Source organism: Heteronotia binoei, chromosome 13 (genome assembly GCF_032191835.1).
Source record: "Heteronotia binoei isolate CCM8104 ecotype False Entrance Well chromosome 13, APGP_CSIRO_Hbin_v1, whole genome shotgun sequence".
NCBI lineage: Eukaryota > Metazoa > Chordata > Lepidosauria > Squamata > Gekkonidae > Heteronotia > Heteronotia binoei.
Genome location: NC_083235.1, coordinates 2,354,795 through 2,370,100, shown reverse-complemented (window position 1 = coordinate 2,370,100; position 15,306 = coordinate 2,354,795). Strand labels below are relative to the sequence as shown.

Genomic DNA, 15,306 nt, shown 5'->3' with positions numbered 1-15,306 from the left:
CCATCCCCAAAGTCCCCAGGTATTTCTTGAATTGCACTTGGCAACCCTAACTTCATGTAGTTCAGCCCTTTACTTTTCTAATCTTGTTGCATCTGATACCCCCCCCCCCCTGTTTTAATTGAATGGTAAATAGTGTTGTTGCATTAGAACAAAGTAGGAGTCAAGTGTACCTTTAAGACCAACCAAGTTTTATTCAGAATGGAAGCTCTAAGCACACTTCATCAGACGAGGAATCAGCTACAGTGAGCAGAGCTACACAGAGCTGGTAGGCAGTGGTTTAGAATGCAAAATGGTAAAAATTTAAGATCCAACGACAGAATAGTAAAATTAAGAAACTGAGCAAACCTTTGCTCAGGGTAACATGAGCGTGGTTATTTCCAGTTTAAGAGCCCCGTGGCGCAGAGTAGTAAAGCTGCATTACTGCAGTCGGAGCCCTCTGCTCACAGTCTGAGTTCGATCCCAGCAGAAGCTGGTTCAGGTAGCCGGCTCCAGGTTGACTCAGCCTTCCATCCTTCCGAGGTCGGTCAAATGAGTCCCCAGCTTGCTGGGAGGAAAGTGTAAGGACTGGGGAAGGCAAACCACCCCCAAAAAAGAATGCCGTGAAAATGTTGTGAAAGCAACTTCACCCCAGAGTTGAAAACAACTGGTGCTTGTACGGGGGACTACCTTGACCTTTTTATTTCCAGTTTACTTCCCGGATGATTTAAAGTACAGGTTTTTATGCCAGGCATGGTGCGATGTGATATCAAATCAACCACAAGATGGAGCAAAACAAATGTGGACCAGAACCCCCGCCCCCCCTCAAAAGAAACAGGAACTTACAATGCGGGAAAGCCCTCAGTCATGCCCAGCGGTGGAATTCTAGCAGGAGCGCCTTTGCATATTGGGCCACATACCCCTGATGTAGCCAATCCTCCAATAGCTTCCAAGGCTCTTTTTTGTAAGCTCTTCGAGGATTGGCTATATCAGGGGTGTGTGGCCTAATATGCAAAGGCGCTCCTGCTAGAATTCCACCCCTGGTCATGCCTTCTCTTTGCTGTCACTTTTTTTTTTTAATCATGGGGACCGGGCCTTGTTGCAGGTCTTATTAAAAGGGCAATTCAGCCAGGGAAAGGCATTCCTAGGAGACAGAACCCCCATCCTGTAAAGTTGATCAATAGAATTTTCCCAGGCTGCACTGGACAGTTTGGTGTTATAAGAATATAAGAGAAGCCCTGTTAGATCAGGCCAATGGCCCATCCGGTTCAACACTCTGTGTCACATAAGAACATAAGAGAAGCCATGTTGGATCAGGCCAGTGGCCCATCCAGTCCAACACTCTGTGTCACATAAGAACATAAGAGAAGCCATGTTGGATCAGGCCAGTGGCCCCTCCAGTCCAACACTCTGTGTCACATAAGAACATAAGAGAAGCCATGTTGGATCAGGCCAGTGGCCCCTCCAGTCCAACACTCTGTGTCACATAAGAACATAAGAGAAGCCATGTTGAGTCAGGCCAATGGCCCATCCAGTCCAACACTCTGTGTCACATAAGAACATAAGAGAAGCCATGTTGGATCAGGCCAGTGGCCCATCCAGTCCAACACTCTGTGTCACATAAGAACATAAGAGAAGCCATGTTGTCAGGCCAATGGCCCATCCAGTCCAACACTCTGTGTCACATAAGAACATAAGAGAAGCCATGTTGAGTCAGGCCAATGGCCCATCCAGTCCAACACTCTGTGTCACATAAGAACATAAGAAAAGCCATGTTGGATCAGGCCAGTGGCCCATCCGGTCCAACACTCTGTGTCACATAAGAACATAAGAGAAGCCATGTTGGGTCAGGCCAGTGGCCCATCCAGTCCAACACTCTGTGTCGCATAAGAACATAAGAGAAGCCATGCTGGATCAGGCCAATGGCCCCTCCAGTCCAACACTGTGTGTCACATAAGAACATAAGAGAAGCTGTGGAGGAACGCCATTTTAGTCAGTGGTGGTGCTTCATTGGCAGGGATCAGTAAATTCCTCAGCAGGCTTTGTAGCCTTCCCCTCACTCCCCCCCTCCCTTCCAGAGCCAAACCAACAACTCTAGGGGGAAAATCTCCTAGAGAGGCAGGAAGTGCTTTTGTTCTTTGCATGTGTTAGGCAGGAAGAGAGGGCAGATTTGAACTGGGGCTCGAGCGAGCATGTGGTGAGCATGGAGGCTCCTGCCTGGGAGGCCCCAGGCAGGCAGACCAAGTAAGTAATTCTCAAGACAGGACAAGTTTAGACCAGGGACAGTAGAAAGCGTTTATAAACACCGTTCCTTTGTCATGCTGTTTGCTGTGCTGTGCTGTGCTACTTTTTTAAATGCAACTGTTTTTGTTTTGTTTTTCTTTCCCTCTTTTTGAATAAATATATTTTTACTGTTTAAATGCTGGCAGTCAAACTCTGTACCACATAGATCCCCAGATCCCCAGACCGCTTTAGACCACGCTGTGTTAAGAAGGGGGCCTCAGGTGAAGGGGGGAAGGCATGCAGTTGGATAAAGTGCCAATCCTCCAGGGGTGCCCCAAAGAAGCGCTGAGGTCTCTGTGAAACCCAAGTGCAGGGTGGCAGAGGACCATGAGGCCTGGCCTCACAGCTGGAGAGGGGGATTGGGAGTCCTGTTCCTCTCAATCTGAACCCCGGGACTGAGCAGGTGGTGGCAGCGAGCCCAAGGGGCAGGAGGAGAAATAGCTCCCTCCAGGAGTTGGCGACTCCATAGGGAGCAGACGGGACCGGGTCTGAAGGCAGAATCAGGCCGGTTCCGCCACAGAAGCCATGCTGGATCAGGCCAATGGCCCCTCCAGTCCAACACTGTGTGTCACATAAGAACATAAGAGAAGCCATGTTGGATCAGGCCAATGGCCCATCCAATCCAAAACTCTGTGTCACACAGTGGCCACACAGTGTCACAGTATATATATTTACACCCACACCCACTGTGGCTAATAGCCACTGATGGACCTGTGCTCCATATTTTTATCTTATAATTCTTTTCAAAGCCAGAAATGTCACCACAAACCAGGTATGAAAAAAAGATGACAGGATAACGTGGACAACATTGGACTACAACATATTGGTACAATAACATAGGTTGAATTCCATTTAATGGACAAACTGTGGCAATCTGAGCCGGTGTGGAAGCAACTTCTACAATACATAAAGTCTTTTTAGCCCAGTATCTACTTTGGCCTACTTTCTATATCCACCAGCTCCTGCATTCCTCTATCCCTGCTCCCTCCTGTTTCCTTGACTCAGCTGCGCCATTCCTCCTACAACTATGCAATAAAAAGGACAAGACACTGCCTTTAAAAATGAAATCTGGGAACTGGTAGATCAGGGGTGTCAAACTCATTTGTTATGAGGGCCAGATTTGATATAAATAGGACTCTGTGGGGACGTATGTGTCATAAAATGTAATGCCAGGTAGTGGAGATATAAACTTTAAAAGGACACAGAAAGCACAATTAAAGATTTTTTTAAAAAAACCTTAAAATAAAACATACTTAAAACATTAGCACTCTTGCAATATTTTGTTTATTTAACAACTGACATCTCTTATTCTGAGGAGCCTCGGCCAATAGAAAAAAAAGAGGCTTGGCTCAGTAGTTCTGCTGTGCAATTGAGAGACCCTGACGAAGCAAGCTCTCCTTCCCTTCTTTCTCCCCAAGGAAGGAGCCTGAGAAAATAGAGGCTTTGCTCTGTAGCTCTGCTGTGTGATTGAGCAAGTCTGGCAAAGCAAGCAGTGATGCAGAAGGAAGCAAGAGAGAGGGAGAAGGAAGCAGATGACAGCCAGTTGGTTGCAGACCTGATAGGACTCCTCCTAGGGGTCTGATCCGGCCCTTGGGCTGCATGTTTGACACCCCTGTGTAGATCATTATACTTTTATTGCACTATACTGATCTGCCAGTTCCTGATTTAAAAAATAACAAGCCCTCTGGTGGAAGATCTGTCATCCTGTGTCAGAATTCCAAATCTGTTGAGAACCTGAAAAGGGTTAGGAACCCTTTGATAGTTGACAGAAGAATGAATAATAATGTGAAGAAGAAGAATTGCAGATTTATACCCCGGCCTTCTATCTGAATCAGAGACTCAGAGTGGCTTACAATCTCCTATATCTTCTCCCCCCACAACAGACACCCTGTGAGGTGGGTGGGGCTGAGAGAGCTCTCCCAGAAGCTGCCCTTTCAAGGAAACTCCTGCGATAGCTATGGCTGACCCAAGACAATTCCAGCAGGTGCATGTCGAGGATTGGGGAATCAAACCCGGTTCTCCCAGATAAGAGCTATGGCTGACCCAAGGCCATTCCAGCAGGTGCATGTCGAGGATTGGGGAATCAAACCCGGTTCTCCCAGATAAGAGCTATGGCTGACCCAAGGCCATTCCAGCAGGTGCATGTCGAGGATTGGGGAATCAAACCCAGTTCTCCCAGATAAGAGCCTGTGCACTTAACCACTACACCAAACTGACTCTCTCTTTCCATGAAAGTGGAAAACTCTCATGAGGTGCTGAAGATGAAGTTTGGAAAAAGAAACCATGGAGAGGCAAGGGATATTTGAATGGAGGAGCTGCAATCAAGAATGTGGGTTTTAATGTTAAGGGTCTTCCACAATTTGTCCCTTCGGGGGAAAAAAACTGTGCTTCTGGGAAGGTAGAAATGTCAGATTCTCCAGATGCTGTCCTGTATCTGGCTGACTGTCTGTTCTCTCTCCTTGGCTCAGTTCAAACATCTACCCTGAAAATGCCACTGCCAACGGACATGATTTCCACATGCACTCCTTTGAAGAGACGACGACTTGCAAAGCTTGCCTGATGCTGCTGCGGTAGGTATGACACACACCTCCAGTCCACTCACAGGGCTGGTGTGAGGATAAAAGGGAGAGGAGAAGGTGGTGAGAACATCAGAAAAGCCCTGCTGGATCAGACCAGGGAGGTTCCATCTAGTCCAGCATCCTGCCTCACACAGGGGCCAACCAGTTCCTCTGGAGGGCCCACAACAGGGCAGAGAGGCTGAGGCTTTTCCCCGAGAAGAATATCAGAAGAGCCCTGCTGGGTCAGACCAGGGAGGGTCCATCTAGTCCAGCATCCTGTCTCACACAGTGGCCAGCCAGTTCCTCTGGAGGGCCAACAACAGGGAAGAGAGACCGAGGCCTTCCCCTGAGAAGAACATCAGAAGAGCCCTCCTGGGTCAGACCAGGGAAGGTTCATCTAGTCCAGCCTCCTGTATCCCACAGTGGTCAACCAGTTCCTCTGGAGGGCCAACAACAGGGCAGAGAGGCCGAGGCCTTCCCCTGAGAAGGACATCAGAAGAGCCCTGCTGGGTCAGACCACTGAGGGTCCATCTAGTCCAGCCTCCTGTCTCACACAGTGGCCAGCCAGTTTCTCTGGAGGGCCAACAACAGGGCAGAGAGGCCGAGGCCTTCCCCTGAAAAGAACCTCAGAAGAGCCCTGCTAGGTCAGACCAGGGAAGGTCCATCTAGTCTAGCCTCCTGTCTCACACAGTGGCCACTCAGTTCCTCTGGAGGGCCAACAACAGGGCAGAGGGGCCGAGGCCCTCATAAGAACCTCAGAAGAGCCCTGCTGGGTCAGACCAGGGAGGGCCCATCCAGACCAGCCTCCTGTCTCACACAGTGGCCAACCAGTTCCTCTGGAGAGCCAACAGCAAGGCAGAGAGGCCGAGGCCTTCGCCTAATGTGGCCTCCTGGCTCTGAGATTCAAAGATTAATGCCTCTTAATGTGGAGGTTCCCCTCAACCACCATGGCCAGTAGCCACTGATAGACCTCTCCTCCTTGAATTTCTCTCATCCCCTTTTCAAGCTGTTTATTCCTGTGGCCATCACTACATCCTCTGGCTGCAAATGCCACATTGTTATCAAGTAAGGCACACTGGGTCTCCACAGGGTAGAAAAGCTGGATAAAAACAAAGGAAATAAATACTTCGGGAAGCTCCTTGGTCAGTGTCAAAGGCTGGCCGTTGACAGCACAGCTTCGTAGGATGTCAAATGTTACTTGGAACGGCATCCATTGAGGTTCAGAGAGCAGCTGAGTGTGGCTCTGGTTGATCTCAAAGCACGAAGCTGTGAGCCTTTCTCCTCTCTCTCCACCCACTCGCAGGGGCACCTTCTACCAGGGCTATCGCTGTGGCAGATGTCGGTCAGCGGCACACAAGGAATGTCTCGGTCGGGTATCAGCCTGTGGAAAAGCCAGCTCAGGTGGGTACCTTGGGCACCCAGGTGTGGCAGAGGAGTTTCCTGGAGGGGGTGGTGGTTTGGGGCTCAATTTGACTTCCTGCAGCACATCTCCCGGAAGCCAGATTCCCTTGGGAGCAATCTGATTAAGCTTCACCTTTTGCCAGAGGCTGAGCACATTTCAGAGAGCTCTGAGAGAGAGCAGATAAGAAGTGCTATAAGGGTGAGGTTTGGTTTTCTAAACAGCTGGGAAAATTACTGAGAATTTCTGACTTTGTGTGACTGTGTGATTGCTGAAAATTCTGAGTTTGTGGTTGCTGGGGAACTGCTGTTTGTTTGGTTTGAGTGGGCTGAAGGTGATTGTTGCTGGTTTATTAGAAGTGACTGTGCTCCTGGGGCAGACTGAGGCCCCACCCTCTTTGCATTATTCAGCTGCACCTTTTGCCAGAGGCTGAGCACATTTCAGAGAGCTCTGAGAGAGTGCAGATAAGAAGTGCTATAAGGGTGAGGTTTGGCTTTCTAAATAGCTGGTGAAGTTGCTGAGAATTTCTGAGTTTTTGTGACTGTGTGATTGCTGAAAATTCTGAGTCTGTTGTTGCTGGGGAACTGCTGTTTGTTTGGTTTGAGTGCGCTGAAGGTGATTGCTGCTGATTGATTAGGAGTGGCTGTGCTCCTGGGGCAGACTGAGGCCCCACCCTCTTTGCATTATTAAGCTGCACCTTTTGCCAGAGGCGCGAGCCTTTGGCGAGAGCCAAAGGGTGAGAGCTAAAGGGCTCTTGGCCTGGGGGCTGTGTAAGGACCAGGAACCCAGATCCCTATTTTCCTTGTGTTCCCAATACGGTCAGTAGACCGTCCAGAAGAAAAGCCACATAGAAAAACCCCAGGATTTAAAAGGGGACTATTTTAAAAAATATATAATGAAGGTAGAATGCCAGCAGAGGGGTGGGGGCTTTCCAGTGTTTTGCACTGAGTGTCACATGTATGACTATATGTCCACAGGACAGAAGTCTTGGGTGTGTGCTCGATGCAAGGAGTTCCTGATCCTCAGGGAACAAGTTCGTACCCTTGAGGCCAAGGTGACTGCCCTGGAGAAGCAGAGACGGTCACTTAGGCACTTGGGGAAGACTCTCGGGGGCGTATTAGATGAGCTGCACTCTGAACGTAGCAGCCCTGTTGCTGCCAGGGAGCATGTGAGTCGAGAGGGAACAGGGCACTGTGCTGAGGATAAGGGGAATGCGCCCTCAGAAGGGACCTCTTCTTCAGTTGGTGAGCGGGTATCCTTTCATGCCAAGGAACCATCCCTGGGCAGGGAGGGGGTGGGTCTTGGTAGCTGGTGATTCGATCCTTAGGCAAGTAGACAGCTGGGTGGCAAAACTGTGTTCTGACTGTATGGTGACTTGCCTGCCTGGTGCGAAGGTAGCGGACATTACGCGTGTTGTAGATCGGCTGTTAGACAGTGCTGGGGAGGAGCCAGTGGTCGTGGTGCATGTTGGCACCAACGATGTGGGGAAATGCAGTTGTGAGGTCCTAGAGGAAAAATTTAGGCTGCTAGTCAGGAGACTTAAGGCCAGGACCTCCAAGGTAGCCTTCTCAGAAGTGCTACCTGTTCCACGTGCAGGGCTGGAGAGACAGGCACAAATTAGAGTCTCAACGTGTGGATGAGATGATGGTGTAGGGAGGAAGGATTTAAGTTTCTTAGGCACTGGGATGCTTTCTGGAACAAGTGGGAGCTGTACAAAAGAGACGGTCTCCACTTGTCCCCAGATGGAACCAAGCTGCTGGCGCTTAAAATCAAAAAGGTGGCAGAGCAATTTTTAAACTAAATCTTGGGGGAAAGCCGGCAGGAGATGAAATGTCTCTGGTTCGGGAGGACTCATCTCAAAGCGATGAAGGGTTAGCTCTTACTTTTCTACCGGGTAATGGATCAGAGTTGTCCACTGAGATGGTGACAAACAGTATGGAGTGTCTGCCAAAGTCTCGAGGTGGCAGAAGGAAGGTTGCAGGCCTAACTTGCCTGGGAAATTATAGATGTTTGTATACAAATGCTAGAAGTGTTCGAAGTAAAATTGGTGAGTTGGACTGTTTAGTGTTGGGGGAAAACATAGACATTGTGGGAATTTCAGAAACGTGGTGGAATGATGAGAATCAGTGGGGCATGGTGATTCCTGAATATAAGTTATATCGGAAGGATAGGGAGGGAAGGGTTGGAGGTGGGGTGGCTCTGTATGTCAGAGAGGGTATACAGTCCAGTAAGACTGAGGTCAGAGAATTAGATTCCCTTCTAGAAATGCTTTGGGTCGAAATGGAGGGCCCAAAAAGCAACCACGTTTAACTTTAAAAGGGGTAAATTCTCTGAGAAGAGGAGGCATGTGAAGAGGAAACTGAAAGGAAAGGTAAATACAGTCAAAACCCTTGGGGAAGCTTGGAGGCTATTTAAAACTACAATCCTAGAAGCTCATATGATATATATACCACAAGTTAGGAAAGGCACAAACAGGTATAAGAAAAGGCCTGCATGGTTAACAAACAAAGTAATGGAAGCTGTAAAAGGTAAGAAGGACTCCTTTAAGCGGTGGAAAGCTAGTCTAAGTGAGATTAATAAAAGGGAACACAGGCTGTGGCAAATCAAATGCAAGAGTGTGATCAGGCAGGCAAAAAGGGACTATGAGAAGCATATTGCAAAAAACATAAAGATCAACAATAAAAATTTCTTCAAATATCTTAGAAGCAGGAAACCAGCCAGGGAGGCAGTGGGGCCCTTGGATGACAAAGTGGTAAAAGGATTACTGAAGGAGGATAGGGAAATGGCTGAGAAGCTGAATGCATTTTTTGCCTCCGTCTTCACTCTGGCCGAGGACCAGCCTACCTAAGGGACCGTCTCTCCCCATATGAACCCCAGAGGGCACTGAGGTCAATGGGTAAAAATAAAGTGACCATCCCTGGGCCGAGAGAGGTCAAACTTCAAAACACCAGAACATGGGCCTTTTCAGCCGCGGCTCCTGCACTGTGGAACCAACTTCCGGAGGAAGTGCGGGCCCTGCGGAACCTTGACCAGTTCCGCAGGGCCTGCAAGACCGCCCTCTTCAGACAAGCCTATGCTGATATCGACTGCTGAGTTGCTAAGAATAAAGAACCGCCATCTATAATACGATTATGGAACTACCTAAACTGGCAGAACCAGCGCCAAACAATTTTATTGCTGCCAGATATATTTAATGTAATTTGAATTATGTATTTTAACTTAATCAACTGGTTTTTATTTCTAATTTCTTTTTAATTGTTAAACTTAAAGTTTTACCTATTTATGTTAACTGTGTGAAATGTTGTTAGCCGCCCTGAGCCGCCTAGGCGGGGAGGGCGGGATATAAATAAAATCTATTATTATTATTATTATATAAGATGAGAAGTGTTTGCCCGCTCCAGAACCACTTATTTTGGAAGGGGTGTTGAAAGACCTGAGCCAGATTGAGGTGACAAGAGGGGAGGTTCTACAACTGATAGATGAATTAAAAACTAGTAAGTGACCAGGTCCGGATGGCATACATCCAAGAGTTCTGAAAGAACTCAAAGTTGAACTCGTGGATCTCCTGACAAGAATCTGTAATCTTTCATTGGAATCTGCCTCTGTTCCTGAGGACTAGAAGGAAGCAAATGTCACCCCCATCTTTAAAAAGGGTTCCAGAGGAGATCCGGGAAATTACAGGCCTGTCAGTCTGACTTCTATTCCAGGAAAGTTGGTAGAAACCATTATCAAGGACAGAATGAGTAGGCACATTGATGAACACAAGTTATTGGGGAAGACTCAGCATGGGTTCTGTAAGGGAAGATCTTGCCTCACTAACCTGTTACATTTCTTTGAGGGGGTGAACAAACATGTGGACAAAGGAGACCCTATAGATGTTGTTTACCTTGACTTCAGAAAGCTTTTGATACAGTTCCTCATCAGAGGCTCCTTAGTAAGCTCAAGAGTCATGGAGTAAAAGGACAGGTCCCCTTGTAGATCAAAAACTGGCTAATTAATAGGAAGCAGAGAGTGAGTATAAATGGGCAGTCTTTGCAGTGGAGGACAGTAAGCAGTGGGGTGCCGCAGGGATCAGTACTGGGTCCCATGCTCTTTAGCTTATTCATTAATGATTTGGAATTGGGAGTAAGCAGTGAAGTGGCCAAGTTTGCAGATGACACTAAATTGTTCAGGGTGGTGAGAACCAGGGAGGTTTGTGAGGCACTCCAAAGGGATCTGTTGAGGCTGGCTGAGTGGGCGTCAACGTGGCAGATGAGGTTCAATGTGGCCAAGTGCAAAATAATGCATATTGGGGCCAAGAATCCCAGCTACAAATACAAGTTGATGGGGTGTGAACTGGCAGAGACTGACCAAGAGAGAGATCTTGGGATCGTGGTAGATAACTCACTGAAAATGTCAAGACAGTGTGTGATTGCAATAAAAAAGGCAAACACCATGCTTGGAATTATTAGGAAGGGAATTGAAAACAAATCAGCCAGTATCATAATGCCCCTGTATAAATCGATGGTGTGGTTTCATTTGGAATACTCTGTACAATTCTGGTCACCGCATCTCAAAAAAGATATTATAGCATTGGAGAAAGTCCAGAAAAGGGCAACTCGAATGATTAAAGGTTTGGAACACTTTCCCTATGAAGAAAGGTTAAAACGCTTGGGGCTCTTTAGCTTGGAGAAACGTTGATTGCGGGGTGACATGATAGAGGTTTACAAAATTATGCATGGGATGGAGAAGGTAGAGAAAGAAGTTCTTTTCTCCCTTTCTCACAATACAAGAACTCGTGGGCATTTAATGAAATTGCTGAGCAGTCGGGTTAGAATGGATAAAAGGACGTACTTCTTCACCCAAAGGGTGATTAACATGTGGAATTCACTGCCACAGGAGGTGGTGGCGGCTACAAGCATAGCAAGCTTTAAGAGGGGATTGGATAAAAATATGGAGCAGAGATCCATCAGTGGCTATTAGCCACAGTATATATGTGTGTGTGTGTGTGTGTGTGTGTGTGTACACACACACATATATTGGCCACTGTGTGATACAGAGTGTTGGACTGGATGGGCCATTGGCCTGATCCAACATGGCTTCTCTTATGTTCTTAAGGCCATTCCAGCTGCTGCAAGTGGAGGAGTGGGGAATCAAACCCAGTTCTCCCAGATAAGAGTCCGCATACTTAACCACTACACCAAACTGGCCCAGTTAATACTGGTCCCAGTCAATACTCCTTCTAAGCTGCGGAGTCTTGTGAGCAAAAATTCTGAGCTAGTGGCATTATAGTTATGAGCTAATGCATAAATTATTGTGCTCTGGGGCCCTCCTTCCTGAACTAAGACAACAATGGGTGAGCCGGAGGCTAAGAAACTGTAAGCTAGCTCACACTAACTTAGCTTAGAGGGAACGCGGGTGGTTTTACCCATTCCTTTCGAATCCCCACCTCTTTTCTTCACCTGGAATTACTGAAATATTTTCTTCTTTTCTCTTCCTTGCAGAATCTGGGTCTACGAAAAAGGTAAACAAAACATTTTCTTTTTCAAAGAAGGTTAAAATATTGTTAACGGTATTGAACTGAACAGGAAAAAACAAAAAGCAACTGCCTTGCCAGTTAAGGATAATTATTTTTTGGGGGGGGGGGGAAGATTTGCAAGACAGAGGTTGCTTCCCCAGGGTGATTTAATCTAAGAACATAAGAGAAGACGTGTTGGATCAGGCCAATGACCCATCCAGTCCAACACTCTGGCCATTTTCCCACTAACCTTACTCCGGAGTGACGTCCTTCTTCACCGCGCAGCGTCTGCGCGGATTTCCCACCAACTGCTGCGCACAACCAGGAAGAGCCGTGGCTTTTGCGTCGCAGATGTAAACTGGTTTTTAGCGGTTTACATCTGCGACGCAAAAGCCGCAGCACTTCCTGGTTGTGCGCAGCAGTTGGTGGGAAATCCGCGCAGACGCTACGTGGTGAAGAGGGACGTCGCTCCGGAGTAAGGTCAGTGGGAAAACGGCCTCTGTGTCACACAGTGGCCAAAAAACCCAGGTGCCATCAGGAGGTCTGGCAGTGGGGCCAGGACACTAGAAGCCCTCTCACTGTTTCCCCGCCCCCAAGCACCAAGAATACAGATCATCACTGTTCCAGACATAAGAACTTAAGAGAAGCCATGTTGGATCAGGCCAGTGGCCTACCCAGTCCAACACTCTGTGTCACATAAGAACATAAGAGAAGCCATGTTGGATCAGGCCAGTGGCCCATCCAGTCCAACACTCTGTGTTGCACAGTGGCCAAATAATCCAGGTGCCATCAGGAGGTCCATCAGTGGGGCCAGGACACTAGAAGCCCTCCCACTGTGGCCCCCCAAGAATACACAGCATCACTGCCCCAGACAGAGAGTTCCACAATACTCTGCCCCGGTTCTCACACTTCAGTGGGGTGGGGGCTTAGGGGGCATTCCCATGGCCTTGTCTTCTTCCTGATTTCCTTTTGTCACTTCCACCTGGATGTTTCCAGAACCTGCTTTGCTCTCATCTTTCCATCACCATTCGCTCCCTTACAGATGGGAAGGTGCAGATTTCTGAACTTTTCATTCAATTCAATAGCTTAGATCACAGTGAAATGTATATGTTATATATGCGACAGTAAATACAAAGTTGTATGCAGTTACTCTATTAATATATCTCCAGCAGTAGAAAATGTTCAAATCCTATGTCTCCAGTAGTAGCAAAGTACTGGTAAATTTCTCAATTCACATCTCACTAAACAAGTGCACACTACAAAACAAAAGGAATTAACAAGACAAAAGCTCTGGAAGACAATAAAACTCTCAGAAAGCCGCTGAAGTCTCTTGCTCCTGAGGTCCCTTGCCCGACGATTGGCATTGGCTTGCCAGTTCTCAAACTGGTAGTAACTTAGAATCCTAGAATCATAGAGTTGGAAGGGACCTCCAGGGTCATCTAGTCCACCTCCTGCACAATGCAGGAAACCCACAAATACCTACCCCAAATTCATAGGATCTTCATTGCTGTCAGATGGCCATCCAGCCTCTGTTTAAAGGAAGGAGAGCCCGCCACCTCCCGAGGAAGCCTGTTCCACTGAGGAATCGCTCTAACGGTCAGGAAGTTCTTCCTAATGTTGAGCCGGAAACTCTTTTGATTTAATTTCAACCCATTGGTTCTGGTTCTACCTTCTGGGGCCACAGAAAACAATTCCACCCCATCCTCTAGATGACAGCCCTTCAAGTACTTGAAGATGATGATCCTATCACCTCTCAGCCGCCTTCTCTCCAGGCTAAACATCCCCAGCTCCTTCAACCTTTCTCATAGGACTTGATCTCCAGACTCCTCACCATCTTCGTCGCCCTCCTCTGGACCTCTTCCAGCTTGTCTATATCCTTCTTAAAATGTGGTGCCCAAAACTGAGCACAATACTCCAGGTGAGGTCTTATCAGAGCAGAGTAAAGCGATACCATCACTTAACGTGATCTGGACACTAGACTTCCATTGATACAGCCCAAAATCGCAGTGGCCTTTTCAGCCGCCGCATCACACTGATGACTCATGTTCAACTTCTTAAACTGTAGGTAACTGTAACTTCTTTAGCTGTGGAAGGCTTTACTGTTCTGTGTAAATTGTGGTTGAGGAGGAAATCCCAGCCCTTGAAAAAGACCTTTCTTCTGCTGGAAAGATCATTGGGAAAGGGACCTCAGGAGCAAGAGACTTCAGCGTCTTTCTGAGAGTTTCATTGTCTTCCAGGGCTTTTGTCTTGTTAAATAATTTTTTGAGCACTCCGTTTGAAGCTGCAGGTTGGGAAACTCCCTGGAGACTTTGGGGTGGAGCCTGGAGAGAACAGGCACCTCAGTGGGGCATAACGTCATAGAGTCCCGCCTCCAAAGCAGCCCTTTTCTCCAGGGGAACTGATCTCTATAGTCTAGAGATGAGCTGTAATTCCAGGGGATCCCCAGGTCCCACCTGGAGGCTGGCATCCCTAGGTGACTATGTTTTTCATGAGGAAGGGAGGAATGGCAAGGGGGATAGGGGTTAAAAAGCCCCTCTCCTCCTCCTGCTGGTCTTTCCATGGAAACCTATTCTGCGAAAGCAAAAGGACTGTGGAACTCCATGTCACATGAAACTCCACCTTTTACATGTGACATCGTAGCCAGTGATCGGTGTGTTGAGCTCAGGGGCCATAATTACCAGTCAGGTTTTAAGCCTCATATAGCTGTCCATGTTGTATAGGTAAAATGTGCAAAGGCACATTTCATACAGTGTATCTTTCTGAAACCCAGGGCTCGAGATTGTGCCTACCTTGCTGCACGCTTCTTACCCAAACTAGACTCCCTGTCTTCCCTTTGCAGAATAAGCACAACCGGCACACGCAGGACAGAAGAAACCCTGAATTGGGTGAGTTGCAGCTAGTCGCTGGCTATCCTGTTTCCTAGCTGGCATGGCTGGTGACAAGATGGCTGCCATTCCGCCCGCAGGCTGAAGCATTACAATATGTGGGTGGACGGAGATGGGTACCCTCTGGGTGAAGGAGGACTTCCTTTTATCCGTTCTAACCCAACTGCTCAGCAATTTCATGGAGCGCCCAGGAATTCTCGTATTGTGAGAAAGGGAGAAAAGGACTTCTTCCTCTACCTTCTCCATCCCATGCAGAATCTTGTCAACCTCGATCATGTCACCCCTCAGTCGACGTTCCTCCACACTAAAGAGTCTCAAGCGTTTTGGTATCCATGTTCTTCCTCCTTACCCAGAAAGGCTCACATGCTACATATCACCTCTCATGCTACAACTGGCTGCCCCCGGGTTCACCTCAGACTCTGCAGCTTTGCTTTGCTTTCCAGGACTGCCCAAGTTGGAGGCCTGCCAAGGGTATCACGGTGTGCCTCCCCCTCCCATGGCATTCGGGCCCCCGCTGAAACTCAACGTAGGAGATATCGTGGAAGTCACCAAGGCTGAGGCAGAGCAGCTGTGGTGGCAGGTGAGTGCTTGGCTTTTATTCATTTTGGTTCTTTGTAGTCAGCCTTTTTCACAGGGCCTAACCTTAGGCGGAATACACAGAGCGAGTCAATGCTACTGTCAGCAGAAAAGAGCTTTCGTGATTCGGGT

General features: G+C 47.9%; 1 protein-coding gene across 2 annotated transcripts in view; it reads left to right on the top strand.

The window, feature by feature from the left end:
• The window catches only part of VAV1 (vav guanine nucleotide exchange factor 1), a 95,929-nt gene that overhangs the window by 63,411 nt on the left and 17,212 nt on the right, over positions 1 to 15,306 (top strand). For both annotated transcript variants that reach the window (XM_060252051.1, XM_060252050.1), the window contains exons 16-20: positions 4,728 to 4,829; positions 6,121 to 6,218; positions 11,700 to 11,719; positions 14,553 to 14,598; positions 15,042 to 15,178. In XM_060252051.1, the coding sequence (XP_060108034.1) occupies positions 4,728 to 4,829; positions 6,121 to 6,218; positions 11,700 to 11,719; positions 14,553 to 14,598; positions 15,042 to 15,178 (403 nt within the window). The remainder of the gene's footprint in view (positions 1 to 4,727; positions 4,830 to 6,120; positions 6,219 to 11,699; positions 11,720 to 14,552; positions 14,599 to 15,041; positions 15,179 to 15,306) is intronic.